Source organism: Camelus ferus, chromosome 15 (genome assembly GCF_009834535.1).
Source record: "Camelus ferus isolate YT-003-E chromosome 15, BCGSAC_Cfer_1.0, whole genome shotgun sequence".
NCBI lineage: Eukaryota > Metazoa > Chordata > Mammalia > Artiodactyla > Camelidae > Camelus > Camelus ferus.
In genome coordinates this window covers 30,774,842-30,802,542 of record NC_045710.1, presented here as the reverse complement: position 1 = coordinate 30,802,542, position 27,701 = coordinate 30,774,842, and the positions used below count along the sequence as shown (strand labels likewise).

Genomic DNA, 27,701 nt, shown 5'->3' with positions numbered 1-27,701 from the left:
GATGGCTTCACTTTAAAAGGAAAATCCAAGTAGTAGGCCTATGGGGCAGCTTATATGTGTGGGTGTGAGTATAAACACTTGCAAAGCTCCATACCAAGAAAGGCTGGATGGAAGTTGGAACATACCATAAAAATGCAGCTCTGCCGTCACCCGCCTCCCCTCCCCTGGGGGAGGGCAAGGTAAACGAGCAGTCCCGGGTAGCCAGCCAGGCCCTGCATGCTGCTGCCAGCTGGCCCCGCATGCAGATCTGAGTTCTGGATTTTACAGTGGGGGAAAATTACTTGTTTAAAAATATATATTCTGCAATTCATGACCGTTTGGCATCTTGGTTTAAACAGATCCCCTATTGTTTCTCCAAGAATGCCATGTGATGGTTGCTTGGCTGGGGGCTGTGGTAAAAATGGAAATCAGAAGGGAGAGCCGGGCTCCTTTTATTTATTTCATTTACACTTCCACATTTATATGACTTAATGCGTCCTGCATCAAAGCAGTAACCTCCTGGCTCCTAACCACAGCAGCTTTTCCTTTTAGAACCAAATGTAAGGAGAGGTGGCGTCTGGTCTGCGGGCTGTTCCATTGCAGGGTCTCACACTGCCTCAGACTACAAAGATGGCCAGCGGGATCTCTGGGAGACCAAAGGAAGGGCAAGGAAATAATCCCATCAAATCGGCCCTTCAGACTGTCCTCAGGGGCTGTTTTCTGATGGTTAGTCAGGGAAGGTTTCCTACATGACAGGCTTTGAAGTGAGTTTTAAATCCAGAACATGGTGTGGCTGGACAAGCAAGGGGACCGTGGCAGGGCATGGGAACATTACACTCTTCTCCTCTCCCTCTTCTACTGCTTTCCCGCTCCCTCTCTTCCCCCTGCCCCAGCACCCCTGCTCACCTGCCTTCTCCCCACCTCCTTTCCCTCTCTTTTTCTGGTTTCCTTCTTTACAGCCTCCTTCAGGCCTGGAGGTGGACCCCAGGATACTGCTTCATGAACTCCCCTGCTTGCTCCGCAGTAAGAGGTGGCTAGTGCTTGGTCATTGTTATGACGAGAACAGAGGTGATCTGAGGAGGAGTGAGCCCGCGTGGGAGCCCAGAGTAGAGGAGGCGCTCGTGATGGGCTGCAGTGGGCCCCAGCTAGGACTCAAGACCCAGGTTCTAAGCCATCGAGCTTGTCGGCTGCACCCGTTTGATTTTCTGGTCTTCATTCTTCCCGGCATGTGGCAAGCATTTTCCCACCTTTGTATCTGCTCTAGTGAACTCTCTGGCCTGGAATTCCTTCTGTCCATTCACTGGCCAGATCCTTCCATGTCTCCAGACCCCTCCTCCATGATATTCTCTCTGATTGTTTTTTATGTATTTTGTTTTTCTCTACATACACCCCCTACCACCACCACCACACACAAACACCATAAGCTCTTCAAGGCCAGAACCTTGGCTTCTTCCTCCATTTCTGTTCCAAGTAGGATATTACCCATGGTGCTTAGTAAAGGTTTCTAGATTAATAAAGTTAAGCCATGAGTCTAATCAGGATTCTGGGGGAGCAGTTCCCTAGGGACTGGAATGACCTTAGACCTTGACTCTGTTGAAGTCCACATACGGTCTCGTGACTTAGAGACCTTAACAGACACTAGCAGCCTAAAGCCAAAACAGCTATTTTCAGCCCTGTGAAGATGGCAGTGAATTCATCTGGAAGAGTTTCATATGTCCAAAGTGAACTGTCTGTCTCTTCCAGGGGGCCCATCAAGGCTTCACACTAGCGAGCAGGGGCCCAGCCCTCCAGTATGACTTGGACTAATGGGGTCCCTCTAGGCTTCAACTCTTCAGAGCTTTTGGAGCTCTTAGAGTTCACTCCTAAGCACTCCCATTTTGGGCATGGCACCCATATTCTGTCATTTCCTGCTGTCCCTCCCCTTCCACATCCCCTTTGTCCTTCTTGTTATTCTTCAAATATGTCACGTGCCATAGTCTTTGGACATGCTGCTTCCTCTGCTGGGGTCATTCTGCCTATGGTCTGTCTGCCGGACGCCTCCTCATACCCCAGCTCTGCCAGGGCACTTCCTGACTCACCAAGGCATTTCTCTCTTCACCATCCTTAATTTTCCCTCTGCCAACCCCTCCTTTGGGCACCCATTGTACCAAATGATTGGTTGTGTGTTTCTCTTGTTAAACTAGTGGCTTCCAAGGTTTTATTTTTGACAATTCACAACAAGAAATACATTTTCCAGATGACTTAATATGTATCTTTGTACTCTGTGTGTGTGTGTACACACATACATACACAAATATACATATGTATAAAATCTTGCATAGTTTGAAATTTTAATGTCTGTATAAGATATGAACAGTCTGTGAAAAAAAAATGCAACAGAGAGAATTTACTTAAGATTTTAGCATATTTCATTTCAGGAGCATTAGCTTTCGACACATGTACCATCATTTACTATTAGGCTTGACTGTATTAATATTCAGTATAAGGAGAGTGACTTATTACCTGGAAAAGGAAAAAAAAGGAGTTAGACCAAATCAATCAATATTTTTACTAAAGAAGTATTATATTTTATAAATTATTTACATCTTACATCAAAGATAATTTATTAAAAATCCATTCTGGGCAAGGATTTCATAGAAATCCTGTATACAACAAACAATTTAAGGGAACGATGCTTACCCCAATACTTTGGGGCACTCTGACTATACTTTCCTCCTCTGTCCCTCCCTTCCCTAGCTAGCCCTCTCCTTCCTCCTCCATCCTCTCTTCCTCTTCCTTCCTTTCTTTCTCTTATGCTGGTCACCACCTACTAGTTTATTTCAAAACTAACAAAATGGGTCATAACCTACTGTTTGAAAACACTATTCAGGACTCTAAGTTCCTTGAGGGCAGTGACTGTGTTACTGAATCATTTCATCTTCACATTTCCATACCCTGGCACTATTCTTGGCTCTCAGTAGCCTCTTAGTAAATGTTTTCTGAATGAATGGGCTTCAGTTAAAAAGCTCTGCAGCCACTGGGATTCCGGAAGGGACCGAAGAAGTGAATAATTTATCACAGACTTCCCAAGAGCTCCTGCTGTCCTCTAGACACTAGGGCCATTGTGGACTTGTCTGGGAAGCCTGGCGCTCTCTGCCCTGCCTCTGCCTCCCCCAGCTTCCAGGATAGAGGGCAGGAGGTTTAATGAAGTTCAGAGATCAGGTTTTCGGGTGGGTATTTGTCAAGGGACAAATGATAAAAAGAGTGGAAGAAAGAATTTTAACAAGCCCTTCCTTTCATTTTATATATGTCTACTTAGTCCTCATGGTACCTGATTCCTGCTACTCCTTCTGAAGCCACTATTATGCTGTTTTTCAGCCCATCTGTTAGACCCTGACCACTCCTGATTTTTTTTTTTTTTTGAACGTTGTAAATCTTCATTATACCATGCCCCATGCCAGGATTTTTCCATTTGGGGGAAGAAAAAAAATCCCCAAGCCCACCAAAACCCTGTGGCTTGGTTTCCTGTCCAGCTGGCTTGCTCTTTCCCAGGATTTTATTCCCATCATCCAAGTGGCTTGACAGACCGAGAACAAACCTCTGGCTCACCCTGAACTCACAGTGTACCATTTCCAAGTCAGAACAAACACCAAGTAATAGCGAGGGAAAAAGAAAGAGGAAAAAAATTATTTTCCTGACTTAGAAGCCAGTTCAGAGTGAAGCCCAACTCTGATTCCAGACAGGGATGTTATGAGGCTGTGGCCGTGGCTGTGGCTGTCCTCGAGGGTGGAGCCTTGAACAATGGGCTCCAGGCCAGAATTTCTCTCTGAGTCAGTCTCAAAGGAGAAGCCATGGATGGACTCCTTTGTGGCCCCAGAGCTCTCTTCTGGAATCAAAAGCAGCAGCATTTGAGGGATCCTCCCATGATCTGTTGACTACATCAGGCTTGGCCCAGAGCCTCAGGGTTATGGGAGCAGTCAGAGTGGTCCCTGCAGCGTCCCAGGAGGCCAGCAAGGTCGGCAGCCTATGCCAGGCCAAAAGAAGATGCAGAACACTTCAGCCTGGCCTGGCAGGGGGCTGTAGAGATTGCCAACCTTCCCTCTATTCATTTAGGAATTTTTAAAAATACATTAACTTTGCTAAAAATCTCATGGAAACTAGGCTTCTCACCAGACTTGAAAGTCAAATTGGTTTCCCAAAAACTTTCCTTTTTGGTTCTGTGTGGCTCTAAAAGCACAGAAACATCTAGGGTGAGAAGCTCGGTCTCTACAAGGCCAAATGGGCGTTGGCAGTACATTTTTGCACTAAGGAGCACCAGTGAGCACGGAGTAGCCCATCTCCTGAAAGCCTGGCTTGCCTCGCTCTTGTTTCCGCCTTCTCAGTACGTTCTCTAATCTTCCCAAGCTGGTCTATCCGGGTCCCTGGACAAGCCAAACTAATTTCTTCCCACATCATATTGCGCCCTCTCAGAATGCCCCTCCTCATCAACTTTTTCTATCTAAATTCTTCCCATCGTTCACAGCCCAGTTGGAATTACATCTTTATGAGTTCTTGCTACTTCTCCAGTCCACCCTAATATGTTCTTTCTCTCAACTCCTTACATCCCATCCCAAAGCTTGTCTTTATTTTTGTCTCCATAACTAGACAGAATTCTCTGAGGTCTCTTCTCTTCCCAGCATCGATCTCAAAGCTGGATGCCCAGGAGGCATTCCACCTGCTATCTGCAGGCAGTTTATTTATTCAGCCCCATGCTTTATATCCGATAAATTCATTAACCCCTTGCATTGGCTTTTCTTGCTTGCGTTCTTGAACGGCCCTTTCTTTGGGGGTGGTAGGGGCAGGGGGATATTCCACCTGTTAAACAGTGGAAGTGCTAGAACTGGGAATGATACTGGTAAAGATGTTTTCAGACTGTGGACTCTTCAACATCACAGGTCAAGTTGTGACTGACCTGAGGAAAATTAGATAGAGACAAAAGGTAGGGGTAAGATAGGGAGGGGAGTGGATTCCAAAAAGATCAGAATGTTAGCAACAACAAAAAATGGAACTGTAAAGTACTAGGAGAAAATATGGGAAATTAAAAAAATATTTATCTATATCTATCTTGGAGAAGAGTTAGACTTTGTGAACATAAGACCCAAAAAACATAAATTAAAATATTAGCATATTTATATAACACTAGTATTTTTGAATTGAAAAAATTAATAAAGTTAAAAAACAAATGATAAACTGCAAAAGCTTATTTACAACCCATGTGACAAAGGGCAGATTTCCCTAATATACAAAAAGCTTCTACAAATCAATAAGGAAAAGACCAACAACATATAATGAACTGGAGGTTTGAATACAGTTCATAGAAAAGGAAATTCAGATATTGTTTTTGAAAAGCATATGAAGGGATAATGAACCTCACTTATAATTGTGATTTAAAATAGTGAGATACTGTTTTTCACTTATGGTCTTGGCAAAGGTCAAAAAGTTTCATAATGCACAGTGTTGGTCAGGGTTGAGGGGGGTTCTTACACACTGTTGGTGCAGTCTCTTTGGAGAGTATCTTACCAAAATCAGGCAAAATTTTAAATGTGCAAGTATCCTGATCCAGCAATTCAGCTTCTAGGAATTTCTCCTCTGAGTTCATTCATATGCACAGAACTAATGTACGTATATATTTATTACAGCACTGTTTTCAGCAAAGTATCTTAATCTGAATTATTTCAGTAGGGGACAGGTATATCCATGAAATGGAGCAGTTCACAGCCATTTAACAAATAAGGCAAATCTCTGTTTCTAATAGAAAGACATCTAAAATATATTAGTGAAAAAAAACTAATGCTCAGAACTTAATATGTAGTAAACCACTACTTACATAAAAATAAACAAGTGGGTAGCTATAGATAGATGCTTGTAAATGAATAGAATGTACCTGGAAGGATATACTGTAGAAAGTAGTAATCATGGTTGCCTCGGGGGAACAGAACATGTGGGTAGAGGGTTGGGGCATGGAAAAGGAACTTAATTTTTACTGCCTACCCTTTCGTACTGTTTGAATTATTTTTACACCACGTGCATGTGTTACCTGTTTTTTTTTTTTAAACTAATTTTTTAAAATGGCCAGGCATAGGTATGAAATTAGGCCAAATGTGAGGTATACACATAAACTAATAGTTACTATAGGGTAGGCGTCAGGGAACAAGCAGATACTGTAAGTGAAGCAAGTCAGTGGGATAGAAGTGAGGCAGGTCAGCCACAGAGAGACCTTGACATAAGACAGTTTTGTTTTAAATAAAAAGTATCTGATTTGCTTTTCCTGCAAATCATGCAAATCCCTAGGATATAGGCACTTCAGGATAGAGTGGGATAAACTTTAGGAAAATGGTAAAACTGTTCATTTATAGGGAGTGAGAAGGATGGATTGAGGGATCAAGCCAGACGGAAATATACTAGCCAGAACTTGTGCTGTTCCCTCGTCTTGTATTGGAGGCAGCGGAGCCGGCCAGGGGCTGGACACTTACAGGGCATCTGCCATGGCCAGGCACCGAGGTGGGTGTTCCGGGTTTGCTGTACCACCTCCAGTGCTCACAGTGACTCACAGTGTTTCCACTGTACAGCTCAGGAATCTGATTCAGGACACAGAGATACTGAGTGGCAAAGCCAGGATTCAAACCCAGATCTGTCCTTACTGTTTTTACTGCTTCTTCTGAATTATTAGCACACCGAGGAGATTTGGGCCCTTTTCATGGTCAGTATGAACTAAGGCTCAGATCCAGGGACCTTCAGCACTGTTCTCAGAAGAAAGTCTTCATTCTTTTTTATCTAGACCCTCTAAGTCCAAGCCCACTTTTTCCAGCATGTGGTTCAAAGAGTAAAAAGAGCTGCTCCATTTTTGAAAAGAGAAAAAAAAAATCTCATTTATTCGGAAAGGAATGTCTGTTGCTGTGTTTGTTAATGCCTTCATGTGTTTGTTTTTTCAGCTGGTTATTTTAAGTCCATAAATATGGTTTGTCTTATGTGAGTGCAATTCTCCTTCTCCAAAGTGCTAGATCAGTGATTTTCATAACTAACGATTCTCCCTCTAAATTTGTCCAGTTAAGAGGAAGATAATAGAATATCATGTCATATTCCCCCTCCCCCCACCTTGTTTTTAAATAACTGGGACAGGATATTGGGTTTTGTTTGTTTTCAGTTAATTTTCTTTGGAGCCAGAGCGTAGAGTTTTATCTGTTTTTAACACGCACAACCCCTACTTCCACCAGATGCTCTAGGAGTTCATTTTCTCACTTGACTTGGTAGTGCGTTCTCACCATTGGTGACTGTCCATCATTTTCAGCAGCCGTTACAACTCCCTAAGCCTCATGACGTGCTTGGTAGAAAATACCCGTTTTCTCTTTTCTGTGACCCAGACCTCGGGGAGAGGAAATATCAATTTATTTTCTGTTCTTTACCTTTCCAGGCAAAATCCATGTTTGGTGACCAGAGCTGTGTATATTGATATTCTCTGCCTGTTGACTTCCTGCCTTGACAAACCCGCAAAAGGCAACCAGCCAGGTATGATTCATAGTTATATCATATTTTGGACTGATTACAGGTCTTTGAAATGTAGGTGGGGTTTTGAGTGGTTCCACCGCACACTCCCCCACCTTCTACTTTTGTAAGACTAACCACATATCAAAATTAAACATAGTGTCCTATGGTTCCCTCCTAGAAGCTTCCTAAGGAAACTTGTCCTTGTTTAGTTGCAAGTTTATTTTCTATTTGATCATTCAGGGAAGAGTCTGAACTTTACTCAGATACATACCCTCTGTATTTCTAAGACCTTGGTTCTTTCCTATTTCACGCATTTTCTTTGAAAGGTCATCATTTTCAAGAACTCAGTTCATTCTGTTCCATTCTGTGGAGATAACTGAGTGGACTCATTGGATTCTGGACCTGGATCAACCCCTCCCTACCTTAAGCTCTGACTTTGTACATGTGCCTTAGTGTCATGTATGTTTCCTGGTATAGGCCCCAGACCCATTGTTCTTTCAGTTGTTCTATTTTAATCATGATTCACAAATTTCTTAAAAGGGAGAGGGGCAACTCCAAATAAAAAAATTTTTTGATGTGTTTATATAAGAGGCCGCAGGAAGTGCTGTACATGAGTTCCAGGCCACAGACTGAAACTGATTTTCATCAACACAAACTGGAATGCAGGGTAATGAGCCTGCAACTGGTTAAAATCAGCGTCTTCTAATTGATTAGGCCTGTCTAAAGGAGGCTACAATTACAAAGTCAGATTCTGAGTACAAGCAGGCCAGGCCTTTCCTCTGTTACATTTAGTCTGTCAATGATTTGTTGTCTTCAGTAAATATATTCAGGCTGTCAGAGTCCAGCTCTGTCCATATGGAACCCTGTTCCCAAATTCAAACCAATTTAAAATGCTTTGGGGGGGAGGTGCGAAACTGCCTCACTCAGATCAATGTATATTAGCCCCCAGATCCCCTGTGGCCATGCAGAGGTAATAGGAACACGCCTGGACTTTCATCAGCTCCACATCCCTGCAAAGGGGTAGCTGTTGCATCCGTTTGGTAGAATAGGATCATATAGTTTTATAGCTGTGAAACAGTCCTAGTTTATACCTCTTATCCCAGCATAATTATTACTCTTGAAAGTGTCCAGGTTTGCACAATAAATCACAGGTCACCCTAGCTATTAGGGCCCTCAGGGTTGCCTCCACTTTATTTTACACTTGAGTTAACTGGGATCCAGAGATTATAAAGAGATTATGAATCAGATGTTACCAAGTAAATCATTTGGAGTTCTACCATTGCTGTATTTCAGTTCCAAATTTCATTTAGCTTTATAACACTTCTCTGCTTAATATCCAAAGAGCCTTGTCCATAAAGGAAAAAGAAGAAAAAAGGACAAAAAAATAAAATAAAGAGCCCTGTCCATATTGCTCACTACTTACAAACCCATCCATTGGGCTCCTGTCAGAGTTGTGTGTGGTTGACTATAATCATTAGTTTATTTGAACTAAGTTTTTCTTGGTGTATAAGTACCATCATTCCTTGTCCAGAAGGGTTAACCTTTGAACGTTGTAAAATACCCTTCTCTCTCCGCCAACTGCCTAATGAGCTGGGCTCCTACATGAAGGTGACTTTGACCTTTTGGAATCATCCTTTCCACAGCCTCGTACATTATTTAGAGTTTATACCCCAAGTAAATGTGATCACAAGCTGTTGTGTGTTATTCAGCAGTATTTCACATGCATCAATGTAAACTGTGCCTCTTAGAGGCATTACTCTGCAGGTTAAGGTGGGCAGGGGATGGGGCTCTTTCACTCTTATTCTAATATGACAGCCATAGCTCTAAATATCTTCTCCCTCACTCCCCAGTGTGGTAGTCACTAGCCACATGCGGCTCTCAAGCAATTGAGATGTGGCTGATCCAAGTTGAGATATTCTGTAAGAATAAAATACACACTGAATTTCAAAGACTTGGTGTGAAAAAAAGTAAAGTTCCTCAATAATTTTAATATTGATTACATATTGGAAGATTTTTGATTTATTGGTTTAAATAAAAAGCATTATTAAAATTAATTCCACTTGTTCCTTTTTACTTTTTAAAATGTGGCTATTAGAAAATCAAAAATTAAATAGATGGCTCATATATTCCTATCAGACAAGCACTGATTTTTTTTTCAGTTCTTTGGGAATTGCCCTCATAAGCCACAGAATATATATGTATGTGTCTCTCTGTATGAATGTATGTATGCATATGCTACGCCCACACAAAGAGTGGTAACAAATTTTCCTCCTTTGAGGATGAATTGGATTTCTAGAACTCACCAATTGTCAAATAAAATAGCAATGAAGGTGGATAGCACTGTTTAGGATAAAAATAAACTGTGAACTTAAAATCACTAAATCAGTTATTGTGTGCTTCATAAATTATTTCCAAAGGCAGTTCTGAGCAATAGCTAAGTGTTATCACCAAACAAGGTAATCACTTACTTGGATGTGTAGATTTAAATATGATTTCAAAATATTATCATAATGTACTTTTACCTTGTAAATGCCTTGAAGGAATGAATCATGCCTTAAATTCTGTGTCCCCCAGCTAAGCAAGTAGCAGGCCTGTGTTAAATGGATTGGTTTTTAACTGATTGATTGAAATGCAGACTCTTCTTCAGTTTTTAGAATAGTTATAGGTGTCATCGAGATACAAACCTTATTTAAACTCGTGTATCAATCAGGTGTAATTTCATTTTCTGAATTCAAATCAAATGCTTATATCACGTCTACATGTTTGAAAATATGTGTCTGTCTACCTCCAAAGCTCACAGAGCTCAGAGCAGGGGAATATACCACATAGGCTCTGAAGCTAGATCCCTAGGTTTGAATCCCAGGTCCTCCGTTTACTATTTTTTGTGACCTTAGGCAAGTCATTTAACCTCTTTGAAATATTTTTTCTCAATTGTAAATGGGAATATAATAGGATCTGTATCTTAGGGTGGTTGTCAACTGAACATATAAAGTCCCATGTAAAGAATGTGCTTTGCATGGCGCAGAATAAGTGCTCAATAACTGTTAGCTGCCATCATCATTATCACTGGCAGGAAACTATGCATCTAATCCATTTCCTGCAGCCTGGCAGAGTTATGTTCAATCCCTCACATGTACACTTCTCCTCATGTTAAAACATTTTTAACAAAGAAGAAATGCCTGCTTTCCAAGGAAAACACTGAAGCACACCTGGCATAGAACGGCAAGGAATCCACTTTGGAATCCACTTGATTAGGGATGCTCCTTCCCCTCTGACTGATCCAGGAAAGGGTCATTTTGTTCTTGTTGTTCACTTACTTCTTCTTTCATCAGACATGACATGCTAACATTAGACATGTTGAGCACCTGGATCTGGAGATCCACATGGATACGCTATAGTCTTATAAGTAGGTCCAATAAGGAATCACAGGTGCTGTAAAGGAAGTATGGGACACAACTGAGGCACTGAAGAATGAAAGGTTATTTCTAGTTGGGAGGGAAATAAAGACTTTACAGAAGAGGAGGTGATTGAGCAGAGTTTTAAGGATAAGTAGAAATTCATAGATAGGCGGGGTGGAGGTAGATATTATAGACAGAGGGAGGAGCATGTCTAAAGCCACAGAGGCACAGGTCAGCACAGCTTTCAGAGAACTAGGACAGTGCCACTGGAGTGTTGTGTCCAGGGACAGGAAGCTGTGGCTAGAAGTGAGGCTGGGGAAGCAGGAACTCAATCAAGGAGGGCTTCATGGGCCAAAGTCTAAGGAGCTTGAACTTGGTCCTGTAGACAAAGGAGATCATTGGAGGATATAAGACAGAGAGTAGAGTAATGTGGTTTTAAAGGCAAGGTGACATTTTCTGTGCCCACATCCTTGTAGGATCCTTAGGACCCTTATGGAACCAAGTTTCTTTGTCAAGGAAAAAGAATGTTTTCTGAAAATGCAATCATGGAATGGCAGGGAGATTTGTCCAGGTATTATGATAACCATTATTGGGGGTTTGGGAGGTGGCGGGTGGGAAGTGGGGGACTAGAGTTAAAGGCAGCACGACGCTAAAAATAGTTGTTTTAGAATGATATGGTTATAGGGGGGTTTCTTCCTCTTATTTTCCTTTTTACTAATTTTACACAACATAATTCTGTTTTATTCATATTTGTATGTACATATATTTCAACAGTAACTGTATCAAAATATGAATTTTAAAGATTAATTATAACAAAAGAAATGAAGTAATGTCAGTTTCTGGGAAGCTTTTTTAGATGGTGGAGGATCTGCCCGTCTCCTCTCAAATACTAGTCTGTAAGTGACCTTGGAAGGCTATTCCTACCTCTAAAATGTCTTAGAACCACATTGAAGGGCTGGGGGCATAAACAATGAGAAAATCAGTGAAGGGGAAAGGCAGAGAAGATGATTAGAACAGCTTAAGATAATGATGTGTTTTGTGTAATTCAAACTTTTATCTTAGTACTTCCCAATCATTTGAGGTTTCCTTAGCCATTAACTAGGTTTTAAAAATTCCAAATCTGGGGGTTTTGTTTTGAGTTTTAAAGTGATTTAAACCCACAAGGACTCTCTGTCCCCTGTGTTCTTTTTCCTCTTCTGAATCCAGCTGTCATCATTAGTATATATCAGTTTCCTGCTGGAAAGAAAATTATAGTCTGCAGTTGGAGTTGTGGGGATAAGGAAGAAAGAGTCAAACTGCTGCAGGGACTCAGAGGCTGGGTTACAGGCCTGGGCAGGGGCAGGGGAACGGAGAGCCTTCATTCTCATTTTAAACCCATCTTAAATTATTTGCTCTCAGGTTGGAAATTTTCCATTGAAATATCTATTTACTGAAATGCTATCTGAGACTTGACTAAATATTTACTCCCTTTATTCCAAGAGGTGGGCTTTCTATTTCTCTCTTATGCCCACACCCCTTCGGTTTGTGTTTTTCATAGCTACTGAATTGAACATTTTCTTTTACCAAGTGTTTAAACAAATATCTTACCTATTTGCACTGTCTAACTTTCAGTTTAAGTTGTCTTGGTGGGTTAATGAGTGGTTATTTTCTTTCCTAGTCTCCATTTTACTAATTTTATTTAACCTGGTTCTTTCTTTTGTAATTATATGTGTGTGTTATGTATTGAAATATGAATTTTGAAGAGGATTAGTTAATCCCAAAGAAATAAAGAAATGACCTAATAATTTCAGAGAAGTGTTTTAGGTGGAGAAGGATTTGGCCATCCTACCTATATCATGTAACTGATCTCAGAAGTCCATTTCCCTACCCCTGAAATGTGTACAGGATGCCCATTGTACTCTCATTTTTAGGAAACATTATTTTCAGTATCATCTCCCTTGCAGGGGTTATAGTAATCATGACCAACATTTACTGAGCCTTTAACTGTATGCCAAGCACTCTGCCAGGCATTTTGCATGCATTAATGAAGGAGGTACTAGTGGTCCTTCATTTTAGACGTGAGGAAACTGTGGCATAGAGAGAACTGCCCAAAGTCACGTGTACAGTCGGGTAGCAGAGCCTGAGTGCTCCGTACCGTGGCCCCGCAGCACGCTCAGGCCCGAGTCAGGAAAAGCACTCACTGTCTCAGGGAGGGGTGCCCTGAACCCTCTGTTGACTCAGTTTCCCAGGCTCCTGCTCCTCCTGCAGAATCCTCAGCTCCCAGAGAGGGATCCCCTTTTCAGAAGCTTTTATGGGGACTTTCTTGCCTCATTTCTGTCTCCCATTCCCAGGGTATATGGAATAATAAGAAAGCATGCAGGGACTGGAGCAGTTACTAGAAAGAGAAAGCTTGACACTCGCGGACAGCCACCTGCCCCTTTTCCCTTTGACCTAGGCCCCTGAACAAAAGCCGTCCCAATACCAGGCTGCTGGTGACTGCACTTTGTGGTTTCTGTGTTAGTTGGCATTTATAGTTCAGATCTTATCATTCTGCCAAGTGCAATAAACATTTTGTTTTAAATGGAATGTAACTTTTGTTATTGTTATTATTTTTCTTCTAAATGCTTTAAAAGTGACCAGCTTGTGAGCATGAAGTCAGAATCCCTAAATAGTCTTAAATGCCAAGTCAACATACTTCGTAGATCAGTATAAGATTAGAAGACAGGCTCTCATTTTTTGCTGCTGTATTTATATAATGGAAGTTTGGTAATGTAAGCCTTCCCAAAGGCCAGCTTCGATGTTGATGATGGTTAAACGGTAAAACCTGTGAGAAGTATTCAATGATGCCTTGTATTTGTACTGCCTAGAACATGAATAATATATGTGTGACATGAATAAATACAAGGTCAATGATTTTCATGACATATTAACTTTCTTTACCTAAGTTCCCGGGAAATATAGCCAAACAATTACAGAGAATGAAAACATTGGCAACCTACAAACACCTGCTTTGATTATTTGGTCTAATTAGGTTACATTTAACCAATTCCATCTGAACAAATTGAAAACAATCCTTATCTGTTCCCGCGGTCATGCACTTTTATCGGTGTTGGATGCAGATGTGTTTAATATGACACAGTTGGTGCTATTCTCTCAGCGCTGGGTGGGAGATAAAAGGGAATTGAGAACATATTTTTAGAGTCTTCTAGGGACTTTGTATTTCTGGGCCTGCAGCTACAAAATTTCAAAAAAAAAAAAAAGAAGGCTTTGTTGTTAATAAATTAGTTGCTTTTCTCCCAAACACTGGGAATGTCATCTGGACTGTCATCTGAACTGTTGCTTTTGCCAAAAGTATCTTTCCCAGGGAACAGTGAGCTCCTAAAATAAGCAGATGATTTCTAGCTGCCTTTCGGAAGTCAGAATAATACAGGATGTGTTATTAGATTGCTAGGTTCATGTGGTGTTTACCCCTTGTTAATTCCAAACCCGGTGCTGAGTATGTTGGTCCATAATTCTTAGAATTTTAGAGTTTAAAAATCATTTAATCAGTAGGTAGAGTGGAAACTGTAGCAATTAAGTGACTTGCCCAAGGTCACACAGCTGGTTGGTGAAAAAGTCAAGCTTTCTCAGCTCTTGGTCCACTGTCCATTTCTGTGACCAAAGTTAATAGTGTTGAGCATGGCCAAGAACCATGTCATGAAACCTTCTTACTCACATTTCCACTCCAGGAGTAAAATACTGTGCAAATGGGCAGCTGATATCTCAGAACATCTGTGATTTCAGTTTTCTGTGTGTTCCTGTCTTGCCCCATTTAGCCCCCCTCATCACAGATAATCTGAAACTAGTTGCCTATGTCAGTTAAATTAGTTAGGCAAGCTGTTTTTGCAAGCTTATTCTAGACATTTCATATAAATGGAATCTTAAAACATGTGGCCTTTTGTGTCTGGATTCTTTCACTTAACAATGTTTTCAAGGTTTATCCATATTGTAGGATGAATCAATGCTCTATTCTTTTTTATGGCTGAATGATATTCCATTGGTGATATACCATGTTTTGTTTATTCAGCAGTTGATGGACATTTGGGTTGTTTACATCTTTTGGCTATTATGAATAATGCTATTCATGGACAAGTTTTTGTGGAGACATATGTTTTCAATTCTCTTGGGTAGTTACCTAGCAGTAGAACTACTGGGCCATATGCCAACTTGAACTTTTTGAGGAATTGCCAAACTTTTCCCAAAGGGACTGCACCATTTTACATTCCCATCAGCAACTTATGAGGTTTCCAATTTCTCCACATCTTCAACAGTAGTTGTTATTGTCCATCTTTTGATTATAGCCATCCTGGTGGGTGTGAAGTAGTATTTCATTGTGCTTTTGATTTGCATTTCCCTAATGGCTAATGATATTGAGAATCTTTTCTAATACTAATGGGCCATTTGTACACCTTCTTTAGAGAAATGTCTGCTCTGATCCTTTGGGTTATTTGTCTTTTCATTCTTGAGTTGTAAGAGTTCTTTATATATTCTAGATGTGAATCCCTTATCAGACGATTTGCAAACATTTTTTCCCATTCTGTGGGTTGACTTTTCACTTCTGTGATGATGTCCTTAAATGTACAAGTTTTTAGTTTTGATGCAGTCCACTGCATGTTTTTTTCTTTCATTGCTTATGATTTTGATGTCATATCTAAAAAATTCTTGCCTAATCCAAGGTTACAAAAATTTGTATCCATTTTCTTCTTAAGAATTTGATAGTTTTATCTCTTAAGTTTTAGGTTTCTGATCCGTTTTGAATTAGTTTTTGCATTTGGTGTGAGGTACAGGCCCAGCTTCATCCTTTTGCATGTGGCTATCCATCTTTCCCAACACTATTTGTTTAAAAGACTTATCCTTTTCCTGATGAACTGTCTTGGCACTGGGTCAATCAGAAAATCAAGTGGCTATAAATACATGGACTTATTTCTGGATTCTCAGTTTTATTCCATCGACCTATGTGTCTGTCCTTATACTAGGACTACACTGTCTTTTTGGGTTTTTTGGTGGGGGGAGGTAATTAGGTTTATTTATTTACTTATTATTTTAATGGAGGCACTGGGGACTGAACCTAGGACCTCGTGTATGCTAAGCAGGCACTCTGCCACTGAGCTATACCCTCCCCCCTAGGACTACACTGTCTTGACTATCATTGTTTCGTAGTAGCTTTGAAATCAGGATATGTGAGTCCTCCATCTTTGTTCTTCATTTTCTAGGTTGTTTTGACTGGGTCTCTTGCATTTTCATACAGATTTTAGAATCAGCTTGTCAATTTCTGCAAAAAGAAAAGAAAAGCCAACTAGGATTTTGATAGATATTATATTAAATCTGTAGTTCAATTTAAGGAGTATTGTCATTATTACAATACTATGTCTTCAGATATTCAGATCAGGACAGAGTGTCCTTCCATTTATTTAAGTCTTCAATTTCTTCCAGTGATGTTTTGTAGTTTTCAGTATACATATCATGAGCATCTTCCGTTCAAAAATTTATTTCTATTTTATTATTTCAGTGATGTTATAAATGGAATTATTTTCTTAATTTCAATTTTTAAAAAATGTTTCCCCTTAACAGAGTCACTGGGGATTGGACCTAGGACCTTGCGCTCGCCAAGCACTCATTCTACCACTGAACTATACCCCCCACCCACTTAATTTCAATTTTGGATTGTTCATGCTAATATACAGAACTATAGTTGATATTTGTATATTTATCTTTTATCTCATGACCTTACTGAACTCATTTATTAACTCAGATTGTTTGTTTGTTTGTTTTTATGGACTTCTTGGAAGTTTCTGTGTATGAGATCATGTCATGTGCAGTAGAGATAGGTTTTACTTCTTCCTCTCCAATCTGGATGCCTTTTATTTATTTTCCTTGCCTGATTGCTTTGGCTAGAACTTCCAGTACAACGTTAAATAGAAGTGGCAAGAGCAGACATCCATGTCTTGCTCCTTATCTTAGGGGGAGACCTGTTAGTCTTTCACCATTAAGTCAGGTGTTAGCTGTGGGTTTTTCATAGATGCCCTTTATCAGGTTAAAGAAGTTCCCATCTATTTCTTTCCTGTTGAGTGTTTTTATCATGAAAGGGTGTTGAATTTTGTCACATTTTTTTTCTACATCTGTTGAGATGATCATGTGATTTTTGTCCTTTATTAATAGGATGTGAGTCATAACTTTTTCTTGCTGAGTAGCATTCCATCATATGCATGGTTCACTTATATTAATTCACTAGTTGAAATACATTTTGACACTTCCACTTTTTGGAAATTGTGAATATGCAGCTCTGAGCGTTCACACAGAAGTATTTGTGTAGCCATATATTTTTATCTTCCTTAAGTAAAACCTAGGAAAGGGATTACTAGTTCATATGATAAGAATTGTTTAAGTTATAAGGATCTGCCAAACTGTTTTCCAAAGGGCCTTACCACTTTGCATTCCCACCAGCAATGCAGGAGAGGTCCAGTTAGTCTGCATCCTCGTCTAAATTTGGTACTGTCCCTCATAAATGTTAGCCATTCTGGGAGATGTGTAGTGCTGTCTCATTGTGATTTTAATTTGCATTTCCCTTATGACCAAATACGTTGATAAATATCTTTCAAATATTTTCTCCCTCTCTGTTGCTTGTTTTTTTTTTTCTTAACAATGTCTTGTGAAGAGCAAATGGTTTTAATTTTGATGAAGTCTGATTTATCAATTTTTGCCACATGTTTTATGCTTTTTGTGCCCTAGCAAAGAAGTCTTTGCCTATCCTGAGGTCACAAAGATGTTCTCTCATGTTTTCTTCTAAAGTTTGATATTTAAGGTTTTACATCTAGATCTATGATCCACGTTGAGCTAATTTTCATATATGTCGTGAAATAAGGTTCTCTTTTTTATTTTTTCATATGACTATCCAGTTGTTCTAGCTCATCAAGACCTCTGAGCCCTGGGTTCCCCTCCCACTCCAGCCACTCTTCTGGGACATGGAAATTGCCTCTAGGTAGTAGTCTGGGCAGCTATGAGGCTTCCCTTGTTTCCATCTCTCAGGGATCACAGTCCTGTACTGCCCATGTCTGAAGTTTAAAAACAATAATTCATACATTTGTCTAGTTTTCTAGTTGTTTATGGCAAAAGGCAATTCCTGTAGCAGTTAAACCTTCGTGGGCTGAAACAGAAATCACTTCATCACATTGTTTTGAAACCTCTTGGTTCCTCATTATAAAATGGGGATAATACCCCCAGAGGATTGGGGTGAAGGTCACATGAAAAAAATTTGTGAAAACTCCATGAAACGTAACATTACAAGAAAGGAAAAATCTAGCATTGGTAGAAAAGCAGCTATTAGGAAGTAAAATTGATAACAAGAACAAAGAAATGAATGGTCACCTCATCCCAGGTAGGAAATAGCTTCGGCAGGTCCCTTGGGCAGGTCCACTTACTCCCAGGCTCACCTGCATTGCCCATCTGGCAAAATTTACTTACTCCCTCCTTCCGTGTTGGAGCCAGGCTGCACATTAAGTAGCATTCCCAGTCCAACGAGATTCTGTTGGACTTGCCAGCTGTAAGCTGTACCTTGCAGCAACATTCCTGTAAGTGTTGATGTAGTCTAGTGGTGCCAGGAACCTCTTCCGTCTTAGAGTCTGTTTCTCCCAGAATGGTAAACTGCAGTGTGAGATCAGTGGTCCTAGCCTCTCATTACAGATGAGACATCAGAGGTAAGCCCCAGTTATTTAAAGGGATCTTCCCAGACTCTCTAGTTGGTTTCACACTGTATCTCGTCGCCTAAGGGTGGAAGAGAAGCCTGAGGTCCTTTGTGGGGAAAAGGTTCAATTAAACAGGGATGTCTAAGGTGTGATGATAAAGAAGTTCCTGATTTCCCAGTCTTGTCCCCAGGAGCAATTCGCTGACAACCAAAAGCAGAAGTATGCTTAGAAGTAATTTCATGTTTGTGTCTCTGCATTGTCATGTGTTTATCCACAAGTATTTCCTGACTTCCTCCCTGTGTTGGGCAGAGGTAGGGACGGGATGGTGGGTGGGTGGAGGCAAGAAGTACAAACTGTTGGTCCCACCCAGTGCCTGAGGAGCTCATTTTCAGCCTCCCCAAATCCTTTCCCAGCTCCTTGGACTGCCTGTCTCCCAAGCCCCAGGGACTGGTTTTATTTTCTGGATTAACTGGATAGTCTTCAAATAGTGTTTCTCAGGAGCTCATTCTTCTTCCTCAACAGCAGAGAAGGAATTTTGTGCTTAAAAAATACTTCAAGAGGATGCCGGGGCAAGGGAAGGGGGGAATGTTTTCAGAGGGATGTGGGTCGGGGGCCACGCCTGTGTAAGCAGGGCGTGAAGGGGTTCAGAGACCTAGAAACAAAAGTAGGCAAGAAATAAACAACCAGAACCAGTTCGGGGCGCTTCTCAAGACAAAATTAGTCTCCAGACCCTTCCCCCCGGGTCATTCTTACATGTTTGTAACTGGAGGGGCCCCTCGGGTCAGGATTACGGTTTAGAGGGAGGGGCAGAGGATTAAATAGAAGAATGGAATTTCCCTTCGATAAGAAGAAGCCAAGATGTATTAAATCAGTTGATTTTTTTGTTACTGAGTTGTTGTCGTAGTTCCTATGGTTGCCTTTTCTCTCCAAATAGAATTTTTTTTAACAGAGAAATTGCATAACGGGACATCAACATTCACAGAGTGTACAAATGATCATCTGTGATTATTTTTAGAACCAGTTTATCAAATGTTCCAGATAAGAACTTTTTTGGATCTGATTACAGGTCTCTCTGACCAGAGCTATAATTCTTTGAAACAGAAAAAGCTGGCCATCTCCCTACGCTTCGTATCTGCCGAAATCTGCTTCGTATTTCCTCACTCTCCACTTTTTTAAGGAGGAGTAGAGATTCTGGTAGAGAAGGGGAAGATAGAGGAAACTTCTGCAAACCTTTCTTGACCTACTGGTAACAGAATTCAGAGCCTTTACATCATATGAAAGAGAAATCCACTCTCTTGTTCGTTCATTCATTGCCTTCAAGACAGAGGGAACAGCGTATGAAAGGTCAGGCAGAATGAAGAACCTTGTTCTGAGGCTCAGTGGCAAGTGACCACCATGGTGACACAATCAGCATCATTGCCATTTACACAGTGTCCCCAGTAAGTGACTTACTCCATAGCAGTGAAACTGTTTTTTTTCTGTTTGGTTGGCCTTTTCAATCCTAGTAAGGATCCTTCACCCTTCACAGATTCTCACTGCTGCTTATAAGTAGAACACGTTTGTTGTGATTACTGGAGTTTTAGCGTACTCCGTAACCGTGTCTGCTGGGGCCAAGGAAACACTGTCGCTTTGGGCCTGTACACCTACTCCTTCTGGCCCCTTTTATTTGGGCCAGTTCAGCACAAAACAATCAGGCCATCTTGGTTCGTGACATAACAGGGAAGGCCAACAACCATGTAATATTCAGGAGCTCTTTGGTTGAGCACTAGATGAAGGGGTTGACATTTGATTAGGGGCCATGGTGTCTAAAAACAAATACCATTAAACACTTGAATTATACACGTTCAGCACGGCAAGATGTTAACACTGCGAGAAGCACGATGATCTCAGATGGTCTGAGGTCGTGGTTCTTAAAGTGTGGTCCCTGCATCAGCAGCCTCGGCATCACCCCAGGATTTGTCAGGAATGCGACTTGGGGGCCCTGCCCCAGCCCTCCTGGATCAGGAACTCTGGAGGTGAGCGCGCCACAGTTTGAGAACCACCAGTCTGAGGTAACAGCACAACCACCTCCCTTCCGGGGGTTTGCTCCAGCGATTGGGATGTTGGGCTGAAACTGCCCTCTCTCTTTTAATTGCTGTGTTTCAGACTCTCTCTCTGTTTGCTGAGTACTTAAGAGTTAAATTCACCAAAATTAAATGCTCTTATGGTGAAACTCCACTCTATCCATAATTATATGGTAACGGTATCACCCATTACCCATTACCACCCATTGTTTTCCAGAATGCCCTTGTTAAAGCTGTTTAGATTAACATGCATCTTTTAAGATTATGTAGATTTTTAAAAAAAAAAAACCTGTATAAGTAGCTCAGAAAATGAAAGACAAATGAAGCATAGGCCTTCCCTTTGGAGATATGCTTCTTCTCTGAGGAGGAGACAGACTTCCCAAAAAAAAAAAAACCAGAATCAGGGAATCCTTGCTCAAGGTAATGCTGCTTCTAAATCCTCTTTCAGCAGCTGGGGGTGATGTTAGCGCCCTACCTTGGTTGGTTAGGGAGTGGCGGCTTTGACATTCAGTTAATTTAAGCAATCACTGTTCAGGTTGCAGACATAACACTGAACCCTGCAACTTGCCAAAGAACCAAAACTGCTAAAATAACGCATATGAGACTCCCAGAGGGAATGGTGTGAATGGGCCACTGTGCTCTGCTCGGTGCCTGGGGGATTCAGCAAAGTCCCTCCGTTCCTCTCTAGGAAATCTCTGTTCAGGTAGTCACACCCTCCAAATGGATCAACCTCAGGAAGCTTCCATCAGCTTCTCCAAAGCTGCAGTTCCCTATTGCTGCTCCCTGGTGACATTTTCACAATAAAACTATTGCAAAATGACACTGTAGCAAATTTTTCTTAAATCCACATTTCTTTAAAGAATTGTCCTTAATGATGACACTATGAATTTTCTACTTTTTTGGTGTTCAATAGCCATCTTTCTTGAAATGATAATAGATATGGTAGGTTTTTGTTTTTTTTTTTTTAACATCCTTTCTTTACAAAATAAAATGTTGGCAACTGATACCAGTCTGTCACGTTCTTTTTGATATTTGATTGGTACTTGAATTCTAAGCTTGGGAATTATTTCTCCATTGACCCAGGACATAGCACGGCAGGAGGTATTGTCCTTCCGAGCGAGCCCAGCCATTAAGCTCTTCCTCTGAAGGCTACAAAATGTTTGCTCTAAAGAGGAAGAAAAAAAAAGTTAATCTCAAAAATGAAATCAAATTGGATGTTTAGAATCAGTCACACATACTTGGGTGACTAAAATGACTACACTGTTGAGAAAAATCCAAAGATGTTCCAGACAAGAAGGGCTGGAAAAAAAACTCCCAATTAACAAAAGTTTGCAAAAAATCATCTAATTAATGAAAAATAAGATGGAGTCATTAAAGGGGAGGGACTTGATTCTTTCATTGGAAACTTGCCTTTCCAACAAAGATAGAAAGGAGGCAACCCAAAGCAATCAAAATTGAAATTGCAAGTAAAAAAGTTATCTTCTAGAGAAAAGGGTTGCCAGACCTCAGCTTGAAGAAGAACTGATTGCTATCAAAGAACTGACTTCAGTTTTTTGTGTCCTGCGGGCAACAGGCACTCACAGAAATGGAAATAAGTGGTCCGTGTTGATCTAGACTTTGAAATACATTTGGTAGGGCAGGACACAAAACAGTGCTTCACTCAGGAGAAATCCTGGTTGTGAAAACTATTTGATGAACTCTACCCCCTGTGGGGTGCAGAGGCCGTAAAATGGTAGCCATCAACCCCAGCTGCGCACTATCATCACCCGGGTCACTTTGAAACCAGGCTCGCCCCAGAGATGGGGTCAAGTGTCCCCTGACATGGGTGTTTTTCTAAAGCTCTCCGGATAAATTTAATGTACCTCCTGGGCTGAGAAACCGCTGTGCTAGAGAGGAAAGCAATGCGTCTTTTTTAGTCTCTGCTGCTGCTTTTATTAAAGGGTTGGGCATTTCTAACGCCAACCTCCTATCCCACCCGGAGATGCCCTCCCTCTGGCACTGGCGGGGAGGGTGTTCTGCGGTCCCCACCTGAACGGGAACGCCATGAGAGTGGGGCCTGGTCTTTCCAAATCACTGCTACACCCGAGACCTAGAACAGAACCTGTAAATAGTGAGCCAGCATCAAAGGCCTGCCTGCTAGGGGCCTTTTTATTCTTTTGAATTCTTGGGGATTTCCCCTCCTTTGGTGCTTTTATTGGTAAGAGAAAACAGGGTCCAGTGAATTTTCTCTGGTGAAGTACTGGGCTGGAGTCAGCTGTGCCCTGAGGCCCAGGCATTGCTCTGTGGTTTAACAAGCCTTCCAGGTGTTTCTGATGCTCACTCAAGTTTGAGAAGCTCTAGGACACTTCATTGGATCTCGCTGCACAACAGAGAATATTTTTGCTATGCAACAGTTTGGAGAAAGTGCCTAAATGGATGTCATCTGATAGCTTCCTAGCTTGTGGCTCTGACCTAACCTCCCCTGCTGCGCCTCTGTTGACACAATAATTCAGTGACCTTATTCCCAGGTCTGTCTTTGTCTACTCTCTCCCAACTCCATGGAGCATTTGCCCTTTCCTCTCCCTCTGAGCAGTCTTAGCACACATCTTAAATTTTATTCCCTCCTGAATGCCCTCTATCCTTTTCCCCCACTTCTTTCTTCCAATAGAAAATAGGTGCACATTGCATTCATTTTGGTCATTCTTACAGCTTTTGTATTCTCCTTGCCTCCTATTTCTTATGGGTCCTTGGGCAAGTAATTAACCTTTCTGTTTCCTTATCTGCAAAATGTGAATAATAACAGTGCCTACTTCATTAAGTGAGTTAGTACTTGTTGACGTGCTAATACTCAGCAAGCATCAACTCTAAAAGTAATTATTTGTCATTTGCAGCAACATGGATGGACCTGGAGATTGTCATATTAAGTGAAGTGTCAGAAATAGAAAGAAAAAATACCATATGATATCACTTATATGTGGAATCTAAAAAAATAAACTTATTTACAAGACAGAAAAAGACTCACAACATAGAAGACAAACTTACAGTTACCAGGGGAAAAGAGGGGGGGATAAAATAGGAATTTGGGCTTTGCAGATACTATTATATGTAATATAAACAAGCAACAAGGTTTTACTGTATATCACAGGGAACTGTGTTCAATACCTTGTAATAGCCTATAGTGAAGACAAATAAAACTGTGTCTTCACAGAATCGCTATGATGTATACCAGAAATTAACACAGCATTGTAAACTGACTATACTTACAATAAAAAATAAAAATAAAGTATTATTCATAGCATTAAATAATGGGTATATAATATTCTATAGTGTCGGGCACATAAATACTCAACAGTTGTCAGCTTTTCTCACTAATGATTTTAGGGCACTAAGCATTTTGCAATTTTAGTAGTTGTCTTTATCCTCCCATTAGTTTAAAGCTCTTTGACAACAGGTAATTTTTCTTTCTCAGCTGTGAATCTCTGTGTCTCCCAAAGTACCTACTATATGCTCAGTGCATACTTACGGGATTATACAGAACCCTGCAGGCAGTGCAGGCTAAGAGGTCCCACAGGAGCCCTTCCTGAGCATGTCCCCTGTGGTCCCCTTCTTTGGGGTTGTGCCTTCGATCTCAGGCTTCTTGATAATATCATCCTTCTTCAAGGTCCTAAAGGAAGCAAGTGGATCTGGGTACCCAGCTCTTGAGTCCAGTGGACTAGACACTCTGCCTGGGATACCTCTCCTTCAGATAGCTAGGTTCATCCAAAAATTATCCAGAATGGCCTAGCTAGATCTCTGAGCCATGTTTCTGACTCCTCGCCAAACAAATGAAATTCCTTTTTTTAAATTTTATTTTTTATTGAAGTGTGGTTGACTTACAATGTTAGTTTCAGGTGTACAGCAACACGATTCAGTTATACATATACCTACATATATATTTATACATATGTTTTCAGATTCTTTTCCATTATAGGTTTTACAAGAAAATGAATATAATTCCCTATACTATACAGTAGGTCCTTGCTGTTTATCTGTTTTATAGTAATGTGTCTATGTTAATACCAAACTCCTAATTTATCCCTCCCCCTCTTCCCGCTTTGGTAGCAGTAGTTTGTTTTCCATGTCCGTGAGTCTATGAAATTCCTTTTTAATGCAAGGTACCCAGGACGCCTGCCCTAGTCAGTCCCCCAGTGCTGCCGGTTTTATTCCTTCAGTGCTTCTCCAATGCATCTTCTCCCTGCCTCTTCCTGACTTTAGGTCCTCATCACCCTCATCATTTCTCTCTCAGACTACTGCAGTGGTTGTTCAGCTGGTCTCCCTGCCTCTAATATCACTCCCTCGGCAGTAAGAACATGTCAGTGAACATGTTCACTGACCCTGTTCTTAAAATAACCCCTGAGTGGCATCCCCTTGCCTGCAGAAGGATGTCCAAGCTCCTGTGCATGGCCTCGGAGGTTCTCCATGTCCCAGAAAGAGTGCTTCTCTGGCCTCATCTCCTGCTGTTCCCCACCTTGAGTTTTGTGCTGAGGTCAGACTGCATGTAGTTCCCCACGTGGTCCTTTCTGTTTTATGCCTTCAAACCTTTGCTCTGCCTTTGGTGGTCCAACATAATCTCTCCTCTCTTCCCTTTTAAGACTCAGATGATCATTTCCACCACTGTAACAGAGTCACTTGGTCATTCATTTCTCTTTCTCAAACTAGACTATAAACTCCTTAAAGGCAATGTTCTTTTTTTACTTAGCACCCAGCTCATAGTAAGCAGGCAAGATTTTTTTATTAGAACTGAGAATGCAAAAAGATCTCAGCAAAAGGCAGACCATAAGACTTAACAGGGAGATAAAACTGAACAGGGATATGCTGGGGTTTAAAACGAACAAAGAAAAGGAGTCTTAATCTAAGTCCTGAGTACAAGGTGGGAGATGGATGACTCACCACCATCAGTAGACCGTGTAAAAAAAGAAAGGCCTGTGGTTTCCGTTGACTTTATGCTCCACATGAGTCAACAGTGTGATGCAACTCCAGGAACCTCGTGTCAGAACAGGGAAAGTAACAGTCCTGCTGGCCAGACCACGAGGGAGAGTCATGTTCCATTCTGTGGGGCCATGCCTGAAGAGGGGGTGAGGCATGTCCAAAGGAATGCAGCTTAGCATAGTGAGAGAGGGTGAACCCCATCATCTGGGGAATAGTTGAAGGAAGTAGGGTATTTCATCTAGAGGAGAGGGGGTATAATAGCTAGAATTCAAATGCCTAAAGCTGTACACCAGAAATTGACACATTGTAATTGACTATACTTCAATTTTTAAAAAATGACTAAAGGGCTCATAGGGAACCTCAAAATGTAGAATTGGGCCACTGAGTGAAAACTCCAAAAAGAACTTTGTGACAGCTAGATCTGCTAATAATGAAATAGTCTGTCTTGTCAGCTCCAAGTCACTGTGCGGGTCAACCAAGAGCCTCTGAGAAGAGGTGCCAGAGAGAGGATCTGAGCTCCTGAAGGAAGTTTGGAATAGATGTTCTTTTACCCTGCCCAACTTTGAGGCTTGAGGATTCAAGAGGTCACTGAGTTTATGTTTATGGAGTGTTAGGGAGGGGTGCTAGGAGCACATCTTCTGATAGGAGGGCCTTTTGTCGCCCTAAGGGAAAAATTATGAATTACCTAAATAGAAAGTACTTCTGAGCCAAAAGTCTGAATCTTTGTGGGCTAGTCACTTGTTACATGGTTCATATGATACCTACTCAGGAAGGACATCGGATAGTCCCACCCAGTGTATCCTGAGCCTTGCATGTTCCCCCATGTCCTTTTGTGGAACCATGAGTAAAATGATTACCTCTTTCTCTTTGCTTTTCTTGCTTTTTAGTTCTGGAGCATCTTGGCCTCTGGGAGGAAGTCAGAAGGATCATCTCAGGATCAGAGTTGATAACGGGATTCCCCTATACCTTCACAGCACCAGGCCTGCCCCAGTACCTCCAGAGCCTCACCAAACTGGCCATCGCTGCCATGTGGGCCGTGGCCACCCAGGCTGGAGAGCAGACTAGGGACGTTCCAGTCTCCTTCTCTCAGCTTTTAGAGTCTTCCTTCCCTGAAGTCCGCCTGCTGACGCTGGAAGCCCTGTTGGAAAGGTTCTCGGCAACAGCCTCTGGATTAGGAGAGAAGAGACTGCTGCCCTTGCTGCGGAATATGGGAGGGACATTCTTGACGTTGGTTATGAAGGAAAACCACCCGGAATGCCTCTGCAAGGTGAAGTCTCTGGTGTATGGTATCCTGACCGTCCCTTTCCACTCCCCACATGCTTTGGTGAGCCCACTAGAGAGATAAGCTCCTGAGACAGCGTTGGATCTGGTGTTTCCAGGGGCAATAAGAAGGAGATTCAGCATCCTGAGGGCAAGGACTCTCTTGTGTGGCACTTGGCGTGGCTTCACGCGTAAAAGGGCGCTGAAGAAAGTGTTTGATGATAATGGTATTGATGACAGAGATTGAGAGAGTAAGCCATTCAGTGCCCAAGGAGACAGAGCATTGAAAATGGCTGTAGAATGGGCCAGAGGGTAATCTTTGCTGGTGTGGCTCTTTGGGGGCAGATGGTCACCTGGAAAGCATAATCAAAAGGAAAGGGCACTGACCTAGGATGCTGGGCGTGTAGACTCTGCTCCCAGCGCATCTCTACTCCACCTGTCTTGGTCTCCCAAAGGTATTAAGGAGGAAGAAAGAACTCAGTGGGAGCTTTTCAAAAGATAGACTCTCTTATCAATACACATGATTATTTTATAGATTCTGGAAACTTTTTCCTGAAATGTTTGCTTGTTTGTTTTCCATTGATCTGATGCACACAGATACTGAGAATTCTCCATTGCATGGACCCCAGTGAGTGGCTTCCTCAGACAGAGCACTGTGTCCATCTAACCCCAAAGGAGTTCTTGATCTGGACGATGGATATTGCTTCCAATGAAAGGTTTGCCCCCAGTGTTTTCCTGTGCAAACTCTGTACAACACATGATCCTGTCAGTCAGTTATGTAATGAACTTGAGCACAGTCCTGGCCTAAGGACTCAGGTCCAGTATTTCTCTTAAGTCTCAGCCTATGTTCT

General features: G+C 41.5%; 1 protein-coding gene across 3 annotated transcripts in view; it reads left to right on the top strand.

Annotated features, from left to right (window-relative positions):
* The window catches only part of THADA (THADA armadillo repeat containing), a 286,708-nt gene that overhangs the window by 211,985 nt on the left and 47,022 nt on the right, over positions 1-27,701 (top strand). For all 3 annotated transcript variants that reach the window (XM_032497409.1, XM_032497410.1, XM_014560974.2), the window contains 3 exons: positions 7,409-7,503; positions 26,478-26,857; positions 27,448-27,566. In XM_032497409.1, the coding sequence (XP_032353300.1) occupies positions 7,409-7,503; positions 26,478-26,857; positions 27,448-27,566 (594 nt within the window). The remainder of the gene's footprint in view (positions 1-7,408; positions 7,504-26,477; positions 26,858-27,447; positions 27,567-27,701) is intronic.